The sequence below is a fragment of the Solea solea genome, chromosome 6, assembly GCF_958295425.1.
Source record: "Solea solea chromosome 6, fSolSol10.1, whole genome shotgun sequence".
In the NCBI taxonomy this organism is placed as follows: Eukaryota; Metazoa; Chordata; class Actinopteri; order Pleuronectiformes; family Soleidae; genus Solea; species Solea solea.
In genome coordinates, this window is record NC_081139.1 from 30,796,133 (window position 1) to 30,819,362 (window position 23,230).

Genomic DNA, 23,230 nt, shown 5'->3' on the forward strand with positions numbered 1-23,230 from the left:
ACTTTCATCATTTAAAACATCTCCAGAAACAAACTGAGAAGAATGAGAAGAACTGACTTCTGTGTGTATTTGATAAACCAAACCATGAATCATCACTGACTGATGATGTTATTGATCATGTCTGAACTCACCGAGCCTTCCTGCAGTTCCTCACAGCTGGAATCAGTCTCTGTTTCCCCTGGACTGATGTGATGTACTTGTTCAGGTTCAACTCATCCAGAACCTCCTCAGACATCTGCAGCATGTAGGCCAGAGCTGAGCAGTGGATCTCAGAGAGTTCCTGTACTCTGTTCTTTGACTTCATGAACTCTTGGATCTCCTGATGCACTGATTGCTCGTTCATCTCTGTCAGACAGTGGAAGATGTTGATGCTTCTGTCAGGTGAGATGTTGTCTGTGTTCATCTTCTTCAGGTTCTCAATGACCCTCTGGATGATTTCTGGACTGTTCTGAGTCTGACCCAGCGGACCTCCTAAGAGTCTGTGGTTGGACTCCAGACAGAGTCCATGAAGGAAGCGAACAAACAGGTCCAGGTGACCATTTTCACTTTGAAGGGATTTATCCATGGCTGCTTTCAGGAACACATCCAGAGAAGTGTAACCACCATCATCAACAACTTTTTTTCTGATTAAGTCCTGCAGGACCTCTGTCTTCCTGTTGGTGAAACAGTGGAACATGTAGACTGCAGCCAGAAACTCCTGAACGCTCAGATGAACAAAGCAGTAGACTGATTTCTGGAAGATCACACTCTCCTTTCTGAAGATCTCTGTACAAACTCCTGAGTACACCGAGGCCTCTGTCACACTTAGACCACACCGCTCCAGGTCTTCTTGGTAAAACATGATGTCTCCTTTCTGCAGATGTTCAAAGGCCAGCCTCCCCAGCTTCAGTAGAAAGTCCCCGTCGGCCTCCGTCAGCTCCCGGGGACTCGTCTCATGTCCTTTATCGTACTTGTTCTTCTTCCTCTTGGTCTGAACCAGCAGGAAGTGTGAATACAGGTCTGTCAGGGTCTTGGGCAGCTCTCCTCTCTGCTCTGTGGTCAACATGTGCTCCAGAACTGTAGCACTGATCCAGCAGAAGACTGGGACTTGACACATGATGTGGAGGCTCCTGGATGTCTTGATGTGTGAGATGAGTCTGCTGGACAGATCTTCAGTTCTGGATCTCTTCCTGAAGTACTCGTCCTTCTGGTCGTCAGTGAAGCCTCGTACTTCTGTTACCCTGGCAACACATGTAGGAGGGATCTGATTGGCCGCCGCAGGTCGAGAAGTTATCCAGACGAGAGCCGAGGGAAGCAGATTCCCCTGGATGAGGTTGGTCAGCAGCACGTTGACTGATGACCTGTGTGTGACGTCAGAAACCAGCGTCCTGCTGCTGAAGTCCAGTGAGAGTCTGCTTTCATCCAGGCCGTCAAAGATGAACAAAGGTTTACAGACAGTGAGCTCCTCTGCTCTGACCTTCTCTAATGTTGGATGGAAAACATGGAGCAGCGTGAGAAGACTGTGCTGCTGATCTCTGATCAGGTTCAGCTCCCTGAACGAGAGCACAATCAGCAGATTCACATCCTGGTTTTCCAAACCCTCGGCCCAGTCCAGAGTGAACTTCTGCACCGAGAAGGTTTTTCCAACACCAGCGACGCCGTTGGTCAGGACGACTCTGATGCGCCCCTGCTGGTCAGGTAAGGCTTTAAAGATGTCGCAGCACTTGATGGGAGTGTCCTGGACCGTCTTCTTCTTGGAGGTCGTCTCCAGCTGCATCACCTCATGCTGAGTATTGACCTCTTCACTCTGTCCCTCTGTGATGTAGAGCTCAGTGAAGATCCTGTTCAGGAGGGTTCTACTTCCTGTTCCTTCAGTTCCTTCAGTCACATGTTCAAATCTGCTCCTCAGACTGATCTTATGTTCATCTAGAACCTTCTGCAGACCAACATCTGCTGAAAGACAAGAGACAAAGAATGTGAGCAGCTGAGGATTATTTCATCAGTGTCATGTTTTTCTGTGACGTTGTTGTTTTATGTTGTTTGTTGTCAAAAACTACATTTTCACTGTAATGACTTGAATAACTTTATTCTGAAAGACTGAATCATTCTAGAAGAACTGTGATGATTGTGAAGGAAAGAGTATCATCTGCATACAAGAGAACAATCATGAGAGAAAAGCAGCAAAATGAGGGGAAACCTTCATTTCTTCAACCTGCAGGGGGCAGCAGAGAGTTAAACTCCATCATGGAGTTAACATGAGTCACATTTTTAACTTTTAAACAGTTTTCTCCTGTTTTTCCATTTCTAAAGTCTGCTAGTGCTGATGGGAGCTGCTCTCCTTATGAGTCTTACTCACGGATGCTCTGTGGTCCACGTCCTGTCCTGGGTCTTTTTCCACACTGGGGACAGCAGGAGTCTCCTGGTGGACCAGACTGGTCCCAGTATGAGGAGATGCAGCGTCTGCAGAACCAGTGACCGCAGCTGGTGGAGACTGGATCCTTCAGGACGTCCTGACACAGAGGACAGCGGGACGTCTGCTCGTCCATAGAAACAGCGAACTGGTCTCTGTGGAGACATTTCTTTATCACTGACACGTCGGGGACAGGTGGACATGTGTCTGTGGAGACGTTTCTTTATCACTGACACGTCGGGGACAGGTGGACATGTCTCTGTGGAGACATTTCTTTATCACTGACACGTCGGGGACAGGGGGACATGTGTCTTTGGAGACATTAATTTATCACTGACACGTCGGGGACAAGTGGACATGTCTCTGTGAAGACATTTCTTTATCACTGACACGTCGGGGACAGGTGGACATGTCTCTGTGAAGACATTTCTTTATCACTGACACGTCGGGGACAGGTGGACATGTGTCTGTGAAGACATTTCTTTATCACTGACATGTCAGGGACAGGTGGACATGTGTCTGTGGAGACATTTCTTTATCACTGACACGTCAGGGACAGGTGGACATGTCTCTGTGAAGACATCCTTACAGCTTTGTCTCACAGTGGTTCTGATGGACTGTTGTAAAGGTCTAACCCTGAGGCTCATCCTCACACTCTCTCTGACTCGTCAATGGTTTGACTCATTGATCCGTTTCATCAGATTCTGAATCAGTTCAGTTCAGTCTGTTGCTCACACACACATTTAGTTCTTCTTCCTTCACAAAAGTCCAGTCAAATTCAATTTGAACCACAAATAAAAGAAATGAGCTGTTGATGTGAAGCTGCTTTCAGAGCTGCTCTGAAGTTTGGACGTTTCCCTCCAACAGATGGAGGTTATTTCTTATCTTAATTCAAGAGCATATCATATTGATTTGAGAGCATTATTTATTGAGTCTCTTACTTTGTCTCTGAGGCTCCAGGTTCATGACTGAAGTTTATAGGTTTGTCCATAGACCGGTCACTCTTCACAGACAGACCGCTGGGTCCTGGTCTCTGGTTCTGACCTCTGCAAACACAAACATCACATGATCACTGATGATGGTCTTTGTTTAGACACTTTGATCACAAAGCAGCCTCAGTGTCAGTGTGACCTCCAGAGTCTGGAGTGAAGGGAATGATTTCAGGTTTACAGCCTGTGGTCGCTGATCTTTGTGTAAAGACTGATCCTCTACAGCAGCGGTCCTCAACCCCCGGGCCGCGGACCGGTTTAATGTCAGACAATATTTTCAGGACCGGCCTTTAATACAAAAATAAATAAATAAAAAACTAAATAAAATGATACGACCGGCATAAAAAGTGGTCTTTTGTGAATATAATAATAAACGTGAATCCACTGTGTATGCAAATGTATTAGCAGCGTCCTCGTAACATCGCGCCAACGATACTGCACAGAGCGCAGCCGTGCGTCAGCGGCATGTGCACCGGCTGGGGGAAAAATGGCCGAGTCCATCAACCAGTTGCGGATGCTGCCGCTGACCAAAGGACAAATGTGAAGTCCCGTCTGTTCATTGCGCAGCAGCGGTAACGGAGGACCCAGATGACGCGAGCCAGGAGACGGGTGCTTCGTCAACAGCAGCAGCAGCAGCACCCGCTCACCCTGCTTCACACAGATAGGATGTTGCTGTTGTGGTGATCTCAGGGTTTTCTGTCATGACTTTAATCCACAACACCGGCAGAGTTATTGTCTCAAACATACTTTTAATGCCGCCGTCATTTTGCCATCTCCAGCAGTTGATCTTCTTCTTCGACCGTGACATGTGACCGAGGCAAGCATGTTGACATGTGTCAAGAGTGAGTCATAGACAGATGTGGCGAGAGAATGGTTCACAATCTGATCATAAATAAAACGGAAATAATGGAAGTTATGTATTCTTTCTCTGCGGCCCGGTACCAATTGACCCACGGACTGGTACCGGTCCGCGGCCCGGGGGTTGAGGACCACTGCTCTACAGGTACAGTCAGCATTTAGAGTGCACAAGAGTGAGAGTACACTGTAATAGTACTTATTGCTAACACTAGCTAATGTTAACTCAAAGAAGAGTCAGCTGAATGTTAATGTTCGCTTCGTGTCCTCAGTCTGAGGACGGCTCACATACCGGCGAGTGTGCGCGACTGTATCGTTTCTATAACCGTGATTTTACGCAATAGAAAAGCGATTCTACCGCTGTCTGGGTAAAGAAGTGTAGCAGGCGCTATGGAGGAGGTTACGTTGCGAACACCGCAAGCTGCTTGCAGCGCGTTGATCCGCTTGACCCGTCCTTGGCCGCTCTTTTTCCCTCTCACTCACTCTCACACACACGCTGGTTAACATGTCAGTTTTCTCTGTAACATCGGCGTCTTATTGTATTTAACAGTGACGTTGTTGAACTAAACATGTTCTCGTTTTCTATTGTTACAGATCCCTGTGGTGTGAGGAAGCTTTGGAAGTGTAAGTATTGTGAGTTTATCTGTGATAAAAGGGGTCACCTTTTAAAACATTATCGTTTCAAACACGATCAAATAAAAGTGAAACTGCTCAAGTAACCTTTCCCTGTCAGTCATGTGATTTTTCTGCACCCTGCACAGAAGCGATCTTTCTCACTCACTTGCACAGTACACATTTAAAGGTAAATCACAGAGTCCAGTGTAACCTTCACACACATGTGTATTCTACATGTAATGCACACAGAAGTAAGGAGCACAGAACACACAACTGGAAGATGTTCAGGCCAGAAATAGTCTCTAGTAGTGTAACTCATTGAGTGTGTAACTCTTTATTTATCAGGTGTTCATGGAGTTCAGCAGGATCGTGGGCAAGAACCTCAAGCAGGACTTTTATGAGAACATCGATGGGCACAGTCCTCGTCTCCTGGAGTTATTTGGATCCAAGAGAGGGAATGTTGGACAGTTGTTGACACAGATTTCACAACAGACCAATGTAGGTCCATAGACATTTTGTACTTGGCATTGTTTTTCACAGGTTTTGAAAAACATCATATCACAATGATACTCTATTAGTTGTATAATTTGATCCAAACATTGCTTGGTTTGTTTAAGCTTTCTTATAGATCATTATTTGTTTTTCATTTTAGCTATCTAACTTGTGTTACTGTGTTTAATTCCCAAAAGACTACAGAGCCAACTGCGCTCCGGACACAGGTGCTCAGAGGGCTTCCTATAATCCTTGGGGACAACCCCACAAACTTCTTTAAAGCAGGCTTTGTAAGTAAGCTCTTGCTTTCTTATCATTTTTGCCATGACACTCTTATATTAATGAAACTTGTTTTTCAAATGACAACTCAAATGTAATGATTGTGCTCTTCTGTTACTCTTTATTAAGGAATCTGATGATGATGATGATGATTCTTTTCGTGACCTTGACATTGGGACACTTGTCACTGAGCGTGAAGGTGCTGTGCACACCTCTTCCCAGCATCTCAGTCCGGCCTCGTTGCAAATCATCATTGAGGGAGAAGTTGTGATGGACAACATTCAAAATCTGCCGACAGCAATGTGCATTCTGTTTGGACTCACGTATGCACTCCATCTTAACTACCCCAAGACTATGAAGCTCACATTTCAGTTCATCCAACAGGTTTTGCTCTCATTAGACCTAAAGCCAAAGCTACAGCGTTTGAAAAATCAGCTTGAAATGGAAAGACATGTCAATTCTGCTGTTGACTCATTTTTTTTGCCGCACCAGTAAAACAATTTCTGACGTGTGGGGAAAAGCTTTATATTTTCTGTAAAGCAAGCAGATGAACAGACACACACGTACAACGCAGACACACACGTACAACACACACAAACAACACTGACACACACTTAAATGCTGTAGGAAGCGTGCTGAAGGATGGGAAAATTGGACAACTGAAGACAGAAGACATTATTGTTTCAGTTCTTCATCAGTCTATGTTGATGGAATTAGATATTGTTCTGATATGATGGCCTGTTGGTTCATGCTCTGGTCTCCCTTCATTTAGGAAGAGGAAACAGATCCTGTTTATTTGTAGTTTCTTGTAGGGGTGGGCGGTATACCGGTGTCATAGTCAGCACCGGTGTGACATTGCGCCATGATATGGATTTTGCAATACCGTCAATACCGTGATAAATCAATTGAGCGCCAATAATCTCCTAATTCTAAATAATAATGCATTACATTTTCTTCAAACGTTCAGTGGTCTGAATATCTGTCCTTATATACTGTATATCTTGTTGCAAATAAAAAAGTAAAACATATTCGCTGGTAAAAGGGGAGTGGCCATTAAATTAGCGTAACGAGCACTTGCCAGAGCTGTACACGGAGGTACGGGACAGAGTAATGAACGAAATTCGCCACCTTGACGCCTACTCGGCCACTACTGGTTTATGGTCCAGCCGGACTACTGAGCCATACATTAGCCTCACCATCCACTTCATTGACAATGACTGGAAGTTGCGCAGCAGATGCCTCCAGACCGCCTTCTTCCCCGAAGACCACACCGGAGCAATAATTGCGTTAGGCCTGAAGGATGCACTTTCTGACTGGTGCTTGGATGAAGCGCGTCTGATGTGCATGACAACTGACAGCGGTGCAAACATGGTGCGCGCTCTGGAAATTAATAAATATACGAGACTCGCATGTTTTGGACACAGACTGCACAACGCTATTGGTAAGTTACACTATGTAAACCTAACATTTCATATTCAGAAAATTTCTGTTTGTATTAAAAAAAGAAAACAAAAACAAATTTAAGGCCACCACATTAGTATTGTATTGTTCGTTGTTAGTATTGTTTAGCCGTGATTCCTCTGGGGACCGGATCAGAAAGGAAAAAAACTACAAATATCAGATTAGAATATTATTAAAAAACCTACCAAAAAAAGTAATACCGTGATATTATACCGTCACCGTTCAAAAGATGAAAAATACCGTGATATTAATTTTAGGTCATATCGCCCACCCCTAGTTTCTTGTACATTTGAGTGAGGGTTTCCTGTGGATTTTGTTTGTTTATGGATTTAACACTTTAATCTCAGGGGACATCCATGTTTTTTTCTTGTACATTTGTGACACATTCAACATCCACACAAATAACAGACAGACAGGGACAACACCAACACACGTAAACAACACAGACACGCACAACACCAACACGCACAACACACACGTAAACAACACAGACGCGTACAACACCAACACACACAACACACACGTAAACAACACAGACACGTACAACACCAACACGCACAACACACACGTAAACAACACAGACACGTACAACACCAACACGCACAACACACACGTAAACAACACAGACACGTACAACACCAACACGCACAACACACACGTAAACAACACAGACACGCACAACACCAACACGCACAACACACGTAAACAACACAGACACGTACAACACCAACATGCACAACACACGTAAACAACACAGACACGCACAACACCAACACGCACAACACACACATAATCAACACAGACACGCACAACACCAACACGCACAACACACGTAAACAACACAGACACTTACAACACCAACACGCACAACACACGTAAACAACACAGACACGTACAACACCAACATGCACAACACACGTAAACAACACAGACACGCACAACACCAACACGCACAACACACACGTAATCAACACAGACACGCACAACACACGTAAACAACACAGACACGCACAACACCAACACGCACAACACACGTAAACAACACAGACACGTACAACACCAACATGCACAACACACGTAAACAACACAGACACGTACAACACCAACATGCACAACACACACGTAAACAACACAGACACGTACAACACCAACATGCACAACACACACGTAAACAACACAGACACTTACAACACCAACATGCACAACACACGTAAACAACACAGACACGTACAACACCAACATGCACAACACACGTAAACAACACAGACACGTACAACACCAACACGCACAACACATACGTAAACAACACAGACACGCACAACACCAACACGCACAACACACGTAAACAACACAGACACGTACAACACCAACACGCACAACACACACGTAAACAACACAGACACGTACAACACCAACACGCACAACACACACGTAAACAACACAGACACGTACAACACCAACACGCACAACACAAACGTAAATAACACAGACACGTACAACACCAACACGCACAACACACACGTAAACAACACAGACACGTACAACACCAACACGCACAACACACACGTAAACAACACAGACACGTACAACACCAACACGCACAACACACAAGTAAACAACAGACACGTACAACACCAACACGCACAACACACACGTAAATAACACAGACACGTACAACACCAACACGCACAAAACACACGTAAACAACACAGACACGTACAACACCAACACGCACAACACACACGTAAACAATACAGACGCGTACAACACCAACACGCACAACACACACGTAAACAACACAGACACGCACAACACACACGTAAACAACACAGACACGTACAACACCAACACGCACAACACACACGTAAACAATACAGACACGTACAACACCAACACGCACAACACACACGTAAACAACACAGACACGTACAACACCAACACGCACAACACACACGTAAACAATACAGACGCGTACAACACCAACACGCACAACACACACGTAAACAACACAGACACTTACAACACCAACATGCACAACACACGTAAACAACACAGACACGTACAACACCAACATGCACAACACACGTAAATAACACAGACACGTACAACACCAACACGCACAACACACACGTAAACAACACAGACACGTACAACACCAACACGCACAACACACACGTAAACAATACAGACGCGTACAACACCAACACGCACAACACACACGTAAACAACACAGACACGCACAACACACACGTAAACAACACAGACACGTACAACACCAACACGCACAACACACACGTAAACAATACAGACACGTACAACACCAACACGCACAACACACACGTAAACAACACAGACACGTACAACACCAACACGCACAACACACACGTAAACAATACAGACGCGTACAACACCAACACGCACAACACACACGTAAACAACACAGACACGCACAACACACACGTAAACAACACAGACACGTACAACACCAACACGCACAACACACACGTAAACAATACAGACGCGTACAACACCAACACGCACAACACACACGTAAACAATACAGACGCGAACAACACCAACACGCAAAACACACACGTAAACAATACAGACGCGTACAACACCAACACGCACAACACACACGTAAACAACACAGACACGCACAACACACACGTAAACAACACAGACACGTACAACACCAACACGCACAACACACACGTAATCAACACAGACGCGTACAACACCAACACGCACAACACACACGTAAACAACACAGACACGTACAACACCAACACACATAACACACACGTAAACAACACAAACACGCACAACACACACGTAAACAACACAGACACGTACAACACCAACACACATAACACACACGTAAACGTATATTTTCTGTAAAGCAAGCAGATGAACAGACACGTACAACACCAACATGCACAACACACACGTAAACAACACAGACACTTACAACACCAACATGCACAACACACGTAAACAACACAGACACGTACAACACCAACATGCACAACACACGTAAACAACACAGACACGCACAACACCAACATGCACAACACACGTAAACAACACCAACACGCACAACACACGTAAACAACACAGACACGTACAACACCAACATGCACAACACACGTAAACAACACAGACACGCACAACACCAACACGCACAACACACGTAAACAACACAGACACGTACAACACCAACATGCACAACACACGTAAACAACACAGACACGCACAACACCAACATGCACAACACACGTAAACAACACAGACACGTACAACACCAACACGCACAACACACACGTAAACAACACAGACACGCACAACACCAACACGCACAACACACGTAAACAACACAGACACGTACAACACCAACACGCACAACACACACGTAAATAACACAGACACGTACAACACCAACACGCACAACACCAACACGCACAACACACACGTAAACAATACAGACGCGTACAACACCAACACGCACAACACCAACATGCACAACACACGTAAACAACACAGACACGTACAACACCAACACGCACAACACACACGTAAACAACACAGACACGCACAACACCAACACGCACAACACACGTAAACAACACAGACACGTACAACACCAACACGCACAACACACACGTAAACAACACAGACACGTACAACACCAACACGCACAACACAAACGTAAATAACACAGACACGTACAACACCAACACGCACAACACACACGTAAACAACACAGACACGTACAACACCAACACGCACAACACACACGTAAACAACACAGACACGTACAACACCAACACGCACAACACACAAGTAAACAACAGACACGTACAACACCAACACGCACAACACACACGTAAATAACACAGACACGTACAACACCAACACGCACAACACACACGTAAACAACACAGACACGTACAACACCAACACGCACAACACACACGTAAACAATACAGACGCGTACAACACCAACACGCACAACACACACGTAAACAACACAGACACGCACAACACACACGTAAACAACACAGACACGTACAACACCAACACGCACAACACACACGTAAACAATACAGACACGTACAACACCAACACGCACAACACACACGTAAACAACACAGACACGTACAACACCAACACGCACAACACACACGTAAACAATACAGACGCGTACAACACCAACACGCACAACACACACGTAAACAACACAGACACGCACAACACACACGTAAACAACACAGACACGTACAACACCAACACGCACAACACACACGTAAACAATACAGACGCGTACAACACCAACACGCACAACACACACGTAAACAATACAGACGCGAACAACACCAACACGCACAACACACACGTAAACAATACAGACGCGTACAACACCAACACGCACAACACACACGTAAACAACACAGACACGCACAACACACACGTAAACAACACAGACACGTACAACACCAACACGCACAACACACACGTAATCAACACAGACGCGTACAACACCAACACGCACAACACACACGTAAACAACACAGACACGTACAACACCAACACACATAACACACACGTAAACAACACAAACACGCACAACACACACGTAAACAACACAGACACGTACAACACCAACACACATAACACACACGTAAACGTATATTTTCTGTAAAGCAAGCAGATGAACAGACACGTACAACACCAACATGCACAACACACACGTAAACAACACAGACACGTACAACACCAACATGCACAACACACACGTAAACAACACAGACACGTACAACACCAACATGCACAACACACACGTAAACAACACAGACACTTACAACACCAACATGCACAACACACGTAAACAACACAGACACGTACAACACCAACATGCACAACACACGTAAACAACACAGACACGCACAACACCAACATGCACAACACACGTAAACAACACAGACACACACAACACCAACACGCACAACACACGTAAACAACACAGACACGTACAACACCAACATGCACAACACACGTAAACAACACAGACACGCACAACACCAACACGCACAACACACGTAAACAACACAGACACGTACAACACCAACACGCACAACACACACGTAAACAACACAGACACGCACAACACCAACACGCACAACACACGTAAACAACACAGACACGTACAACACCAACACGCACAACACACACGTAAACAACACAGACACGTACAACACCAACACGCACAACACACACGTAAACAACACAGACACGTACAACACCAACACGCACAACACAAACGTAAATAACACAGACACGTACAACACCAACACGCACAACACACACGTAAACAACACAGACACGTACAACACCAACACGCACAACACACACGTAAACAACACAGACACGTACAACACCAACACGCACAACACACAAGTAAACAACAGACACGTACAACACCAACACGCACAACACACACGTAAATAACACAGACACGTACAACACCAACACGCACAACACACACGTAAACAACACAGACACGTACAACACCAACACGCACAACACACACGTAAACAATACAGACGCGTACAACACCAACACGCACAACACACACGTAAACAACACAGACACGCACAACACACACGTAAACAACACAGACACGTACAACACCAACACGCACAACACACACGTAAACAATACAGACACGTACAACACCAACACGCACAACACACACGTAAACAACACAGACACGTACAACACCAACACGCACAACACACATGTAAACAATACAGACGCGTACAACACCAACACGCACAACACACACGTAAACAACACAGACACTTACAACACCAACATGCACAACACACGTAAACAACACAGACACGTACAACACCAACATGCACAACACACGTAAATAACACAGACACGTACAACACCAACACGCACAACACACACGTAAACAACACAGACACGTACAACACCAACACGCACAACACACACGTAAACAATACAGACGCGTACAACACCAACACGCACAACACACACGTAAACAACACAGACACGCACAACACACACGTAAACAACACAGACACGTACAACACCAACACGCACAACACACACGTAAACAATACAGACACGTACAACACCAACACGCACAACACACACGTAAACAACACAGACACGTACAACACCAACACGCACAACACACACGTAAACAATACAGACGCGTACAACACCAACACGCACAACACACACGTAAACAACACAGACACGCACAACACACACGTAAACAACACAGACACGTACAACACCAACACGCACAACACACACGTAAACAATACAGACGCGTACAACACCAACACGCACAACACACACGTAAACAATACAGACGCGAACAACACCAACACGCACAACACACACGTAAACAATACAGACGCGTACAACACCAACACGCACAACACACACGTAAACAACACAGACACGCACAACACACACGTAAACAACACAGACACGTACAACACCAACATGCACAACACACACGTAAACAACACAGACACGTACAACACCAACATGCACAACACACACGTAAACAACACAGACACTTACAACACCAACATGCACAACACACGTAAACAACACAGACACGTACAACACCAACATGCACAACACACGTAAACAACACAGACACGTACAACACCAACACGCACAACACATACGTAAACAACACAGACACGCACAACACCAACACGCACAACACACGTAAACAACACAGACACGTACAACACCAACACGCACAACACACACGTAAACAACACAGACACGTACAACACCAACACGCACAACACACACGTAAACAACACAGACACGTACAACACCAACACGCACAACACAAACGTAAATAACACAGACACGTACAACACCAACACGCACAACACACACGTAAACAACACAGACACGTACAACACCAACACGCACAACACACACGTAAACAACACAGACACGTACAACACCAACACGCACAACACACAAGTAAACAACAGACACGTACAACACCAACACGCACAACACACACGTAAATAACACAGACACGTACAACACCAACACGCACAAAACACACGTAAACAACACAGACACGTACAACACCAACACGCACAACACACACGTAAACAATACAGACGCGTACAACACCAACACGCACAACACACACGTAAACAACACAGACACGCACAACACACACGTAAACAACACAGACACGTACAACACCAACACGCACAACACACACGTAAACAATACAGACACGTACAACACCAACACGCACAACACACACGTAAACAACACAGACACGTACAACACCAACACGCACAACACACACGTAAACAATACAGACGCGTACAACACCAACACGCACAACACACACGTAAACAACACAGACACTTACAACACCAACATGCACAACACACGTAAACAACACAGACACGTACAACACCAACATGCACAACACACGTAAATAACACAGACACGTACAACACCAACACGCACAACACACACGTAAACAACACAGACACGTACAACACCAACACGCACAACACACACGTAAACAATACAGACGCGTACAACACCAACACGCACAACACACACGTAAACAACACAGACACGCACAACACACACGTAAACAACACAGACACGTACAACACCAACACGCACAACACACACGTAAACAATACAGACACGTACAACACCAACACGCACAACACACACGTAAACAACACAGACACGTACAACACCAACACGCACAACACACACGTAAACAATACAGACGCGTACAACACCAACACGCACAACACACACGTAAACAACACAGACACGCACAACACACACGTAAACAACACAGACACGTACAACACCAACACGCACAACACACACGTAAACAATACAGACGCGTACAACACCAACACGCACAACACACACGTAAACAATACAGACGCGAACAACACCAACACGCAAAACACACACGTAAACAATACAGACGCGTACAACACCAACACGCACAACACACACGTAAACAACACAGACACGCACAACACACACGTAAACAACACAGACACGTACAACACCAACACGCACAACACACACGTAATCAACACAGACGCGTACAACACCAACACGCACAACACACACGTAAACAACACAGACACGTACAACACCAACACACATAACACACACGTAAACAACACAAACACGCACAACACACACGTAAACAACACAGACACGTACAACACCAACACACATAACACACACGTAAACGTATATTTTCTGTAAAGCAAGCAGATGAACAGACACGTACAACACCAACATGCACAACACACACGTAAACAACACAGACACTTACAACACCAACATGCACAACACACGTAAACAACACAGACACGTACAACACCAACATGCACAACACACGTAAACAACACAGACACGCACAACACCAACATGCACAACACACGTAAACAACACCAACACGCACAACACACGTAAACAACACAGACACGTACAACACCAACATGCACAACACACGTAAACAACACAGACACGCACAACACCAACACGCACAACACACGTAAACAACACAGACACGTACAACACCAACATGCACAACACACGTAAACAACACAGACACGCACAACACCAACATGCACAACACACGTAAACAACACAGACACGTACAACACCAACACGCACAACACACACGTAAACAACACAGACACGCACAACACCAACACGCACAACACACGTAAACAACACAGACACGTACAACACCAACACGCACAACACACACGTAAATAACACAGACACGTACAACACCAACACGCACAACACCAACACGCACAACACACACGTAAACAATACAGACGCGTACAACACCAACACGCACAACACCAACATGCACAACACACGTAAACAACACAGACACGTACAACACCAACACGCACAACACACACGTAAACAACACAGACACGCACAACACCAACACGCACAACACACGTAAACAACACAGACACGTACAACACCAACACGCACAACACACACGTAAACAACACAGACACGTACAACACCAACACGCACAACACAAACGTAAATAACACAGACACGTACAACACCAACACGCACAACACACACGTAAACAACACAGACACGTACAACACCAACACGCACAACACACACGTAAACAACACAGACACGTACAACACCAACACGCACAACACACAAGTAAACAACAGACACGTACAACACCAACACGCACAACACACACGTAAATAACACAGACACGTACAACACCAACACGCACAACACACACGTAAACAACACAGACACGTACAACACCAACACGCACAACACACACGTAAACAATACAGACGCGTACAACACCAACACGCACAACACACACGTAAACAACACAGACACGCACAACACACACGTAAACAACACAGACACGTACAACACCAACACGCACAACACACACGTAAACAATACAGACACGTACAACACCAACACGCACAACACACACGTAAACAACACAGACACGTACAACACCAACACGCACAACACACACGTAAACAATACAGACGCGTACAACACCAACACGCACAACACACACGTAAACAACACAGACACTTACAACACCAACATGCACAACACACGTAAACAACACAGACACGTACAACACCAACATGCACAACACACGTAAATAACACAGACACGTACAACACCAACACGCACAACACACACGTAAACAACACAGACACGTACAACACCAACACGCACAACACACACGTAAACAATACAGACGCGTACAACACCAACACGCACAACACACACGTAAACAACACAGACACGCACAACACACACGTAAACAACACAGACACGTACAACACCAACACGCACAACACACACGTAAACAATACAGACACATACAACACCAACACGCACAACACACACGTAAACAACACAGACACGTACAACACCAACACGCACAACACACACGTAAACAATACAGACGCGTACAACACCAACACGCACAACACACACGTAAACAACACAGACACGCACAACACACACGTAAACAACACAGACACGTACAACACCAACACGCACAACACACACGTAAACAATACAGACGCGTACAACACCAACACGCACAACACACACGTAAACAATACAGACGCGAACAACACCAACACGCACAACACACACGTAAACAATACAGACGCGTACAACACCAACACGCACAACACACACGTAAACAACACAGACACGCACAACACACACGTAAACAACACAGACACGTACAACACCAACACGCACAACACACACGTAATCAACACAGACGCGTACAACACCAACACGCACAACACACACGTAAACAACACAGACACGTACAACACCAACACACATAACACACACGTAAACAACACAAACACGCACAACACACACGTAAACAACACAGACACGTACAACACCAACACACATAACACACACGTAAACGTATATTTTCTGTAAAGCAAGCAGATGAACAGACACGTACAACACCAACATGCACAACACACACGTAAACAACACAGACACGTACAACACCAACATGCACAACACACACGTAAACAACACAGACACGTACAACACCAACATGCACAACACACACGTAAACAACACAGACACTTACAACACCAACATGCACAACACACGTAAACAACACAGACACGTACAACACCAACATGCACAACACACGTAAACAACACAGACACGCACAACACCAACATGCACAACACACGTAAACAACACAGACACACACAACACCAACACGCACAACACACGTAAACAACACAGACACGTACAACACCAACACGCACAACACACACGTAAACAACACAGACACGTACAACACCAACACGCACAACACACACGTAAACAACACAGACACGTACAACACCAACACGCACAACACAAACGTAAATAACACAGACACGTACAACACCAACACGCACAACACACACGTAAACAACACAGACACGTACAACACCAACACGCACAACACACACGTAAACAACACAGACACGTACAACACCAACACGCACAACACACAAGTAAACAACAGACACGTACAACACCAACACGCACAACACACACGTAAATAACACAGACACGTACAACACCAACACGCACAAAACACACGTAAACAACACAGACACGTACAACACCAACACGCACAACACACACGTAAACAATACAGACGCGTACAACACCAACACGCACAACACACACGTAAACAACACAGACACGCACAACACACACGTAAACAACACAGACACGTACAACACCAACACGCACAACACACACGTAAACAATACAGACACGTACAACACCAACACGCACAACACACACGTAAACAACACAGACACGTACAACACCAACACGCACAACACACACGTAAACAATACAGACGCGTACAACACCAACACGCACAACACACACGTAAACAACACAGACACTTACAACACCAACATGCACAACACACGTAAACAACACAGACACGTACAACACCAACATGCACAACACACGTAAATAACACAGACACGTACAACACCAACACGCACAACACACACGTAAACAACACAGACACGTACAACACCAACACGCACAACACACACGTAAACAATACAGACGCGTACAACACCAACACGCACAACACACACGTAAACAACACAGACACGCACAACACACACGTAAACAACACAGACACGTACAACACCAACACGCACAACACACACGTAAACAATACAGACACGTACAACACCAACACGCACAACACACACGTAAACAACACAGACACGTACAACACCAACACGCACAACACACACGTAAACAATACAGACGCGTACAACACCAACACGCACAACACACACGTAAACAACACAGACACGCACAACACACACGTAAACAACACAGACACGTACAACACCAACACGCACAACACACACGTAAACAATACAGACGCGTACAACACCAACACGCACAACACACACGTAAACAATACAGACGCGAACAACACCAACACGCAAAACACACACGTAAACAATACAGACGCGTACAACACCAACACGCACAACACACACGTAAACAACACAGACACGCACAACACACACGTAAACAACACAGACACGTACAACACCAACACGCACAACACACACGTAATCAACACAGACGCGTACAACACCAACACGCACAACACACACGTAAACAACACAGACACGTACAACACCAACACACATAACACACACGTAAACAACACAAACACGCACAACACACACGTAAACAACACAGACACGTACAACACCAACACACATAACACACACGTAAACGTATATTTTCTGTAAAGCAAGCAGATGAACAGACACGTACAACACCAACATGCACAACACACACGTAAACAACACAGACACTTACAACACCAACATGCACAACACACGTAAACAACACAGACACGTACAACACCAACATGCACAACACACGTAAACAACACAGACACGCACAACACCAACATGCACAACACACGTAAACAACACCAACACGCACAACACACGTAAACAACACAGACACGTACAACACCAACATGCACAACACACGTAAACAACACAGACACGCACAACACCAACACGCACAACACACGTAAACAACACAGACACGTACAACACCAACATGCACAACACACGTAAACAACACAGACACGCACAACACCAACATGCACAACACACGTAAACAACACAGACACGTACAACACCAACACGCACAACACACACGTAAACAACACAGACACGCACAACACCAACACGCACAACACACGTAAACAACACAGACACGTACAACACCAACACGCACAACACACACGTAAATAACACAGACACGTACAACACCAACACGCACAACACCAACACGCACAACACACACGTAAACAATACAGACGCGTACAACACCAACACGCACAACACCAACATGCACAACACACGTAAACAACACAGACACGTACAACACCAACACGCACAACACACACGTAAACAACACAGACACGCACAACACCAACACGCACAACACACGTAAACAACACAGACACGTACAACACCAACACGCACAACACACACGTAAACAACACAGACACGTACAACACCAACACGCACAACACAAACGTAAATAACACAGACACGTACAACACCAACACGCACAACACACACGTAAACAACACAGACACGTACAACACCAACACGCACAACACACACGTAAACAACACAGACACGTACAACACCAACACGCACAACACACAAGTAAACAACAGACACGTACAACACCAACACGCACAACACACACGTAAATAACACAGACACGTACAACACCAACACGCACAACACACACGTAAACAACACAGACACGTACAACACCAACACGCACAACACACACGTAAACAATACAGACGCGTACAACACCAACACGCACAACACACACGTAAACAACACAGACACGCACAACACACACGTAAACAACACAGACACGTACAACACCAACACGCACAACACACACGTAAACAATACAGACACGTACAACACCAACACGCACAACACACACGTAAACAACACAGACACGTACAACACCAACACACATAACACACACGTAAACAACACAAACACGCACAACACACACGTAAACAACACAGACACGTACAACACCAACACACATAACACACACGTAAACGTATATTTTCTGTAAAGCAAGCAGATGAACAGACACGTACAACACCAACATGCACAACACACACGTAAACAACACAGACACTTACAACACCAACATGCACAACACACGTAAACAACACAGACACGTACAACACCAACATGCACAACACACGTAAACAACACAGACACGCACAACACCAACATGCACAACACACGTAAACAACACAGACACGCACAACACCAACACGCACAACACACGTAAACAACACAGACACGTACAACACCAACATGCACAACACAAGTAAACAACACAGACACGCACAACACCAACACGCACAACACACGTAAACAACACAGACACGTACAACACCAACATGCACAACACACGTAAACAACACAGACACGCACAACACCAACATGCACAACACACGTAAACAACACAGACACGTACAACACCAACACGCACAACACACACGTAAACAACACAGACACGCACAACACCAACACGCACAACACACGTAAACAACACAGACACGTACAACACCAACACGCACAACACACACGTAAATAACACAGACACGTACAACACCAACACGCACAACACCAACACGCACAACACACACGTAAACAATACAGACGCGTACAACACCAACACGCACAACACCAACATGCACAACACACGTAAACAACACAGACACGTACAACACCAACACGCACAACACACACGTAAACAACACAGACACGCACAACACCAACACGCACAACACACGTAAACAACACAGACACGTACAACACCAACACGCACAACACACACGTAAACAACACAGACACGTACAACACCAACACACACAACACACACGTAAACAACACAGACACGTACAACACCAACACGCACAACACAAACGTAAATAACACAGACACGTACAACACCAACACGCACAACACACACGTAAACAACACAGACACGTACAACACCAACACGCACAACACACACGTAAACAACACAGACACGTACAACACCAACACGCACAACACACACGTAAACAACAGACACGTACAACACCAACACGCACAACACACACGTAAATAACACAGACACGTACAACACCAACACGCACAACACACACGTAAACAACACAGACACGTACAACACCAACACGCACAACACACACGTAAACAATACAGACGCGTACAACACCAACACGCACAACACACACGTAAACAACACAGACACGCACAACACACACGTAAACAACACAGACACGTACAACACCAACACGCACAACACACACGTAAACAATACAGACACGTACAACACCAACACGCACAACACACACGTAAACAACACAGACACGTACAACACCAACACGCACAACACACACGTAAACAATACAGACACGTACAACACCAACACGCACAACACACACGTAAACAACACAGACACTTACAACACCAACATGCACAACACACGTAAACAACACAGACACGTACAACACCAACATGCACAACACACGTAAATAACACAGACACGTACAACACCAACACGCACAACACACACGTAAACAACACAGACACGTACAACACCAACACGCACAACACACACGTAAACAATACAGACGCGTACAACACCAACACGCACAACACACACGTAAACAACACAGACACGCACAACACACACGTAAACAACACAGACACGTACAACACCAACACGCACAACACACACGTAAACAATACAGACACGTACAACACCAACACGCACAACACACACGTAAACAACACAGACACGTACAACACCAACACGCACAACACACACGTAAACAATACAGACGCGTACAACACCAACACGCACAACACACACGTAAACAACACAGACACGCACAACACACACGTAAACAACACAGACACGTACAACACCAACACGCACAACACACACGTAAACAATACAGACGCGTACAACACCAACACGCACAACACACACGTAAACAATACAGACGCGAACAACACCAACACGCACAACACACACGTAAACAATACAGACGCGTACAACACCAACACGCACAACACACACGTAAACAACACAGACACGCACAACACACACGTAAACAACACAGACACGTACAACACCAACACGCACAACACACACGTAATCAACACAGACGCGTACAACACCAACACGCACAACACACACGTAAACAACACAGACACGTACAACACCAACACACATAACACACACGTAAACAACACAAACACGCACAACACACACGTAAACAACACAGACACGTACAACACCAACACACATAACACACACGTAAACGTATATTTTCTGTAAAGCAAGCAGATGAACAGACACGTACAACACCAAC

General features: G+C 45.3%; 1 protein-coding gene across 4 annotated transcripts in view; it reads right to left on the reverse strand.

Moving 5' to 3' along the window:
- LOC131460188 (NACHT, LRR and PYD domains-containing protein 12-like) overlaps nt 1-23,230 on the reverse strand; it is a 366,580-nt gene that overhangs the window by 260,522 nt on the left and 82,828 nt on the right. For 2 of the 4 annotated variants that reach the window (XM_058630457.1, XM_058630460.1), the window contains exons 3-5: nt 3,331-3,435; nt 2,336-2,544; nt 132-1,932 (exon numbers count right to left, since the gene is read on the reverse strand). In XM_058630457.1, coding sequence (XP_058486440.1) covers nt 132-1,932; nt 2,336-2,544; nt 3,331-3,435 — 2,115 coding nt within the window. The remainder of the gene's footprint in view (nt 1-131; nt 1,933-2,335; nt 2,545-3,330; nt 3,436-23,230) is intronic. The other 2 variants (XM_058630458.1, XM_058630459.1) reach the window with 2 other exon arrangements.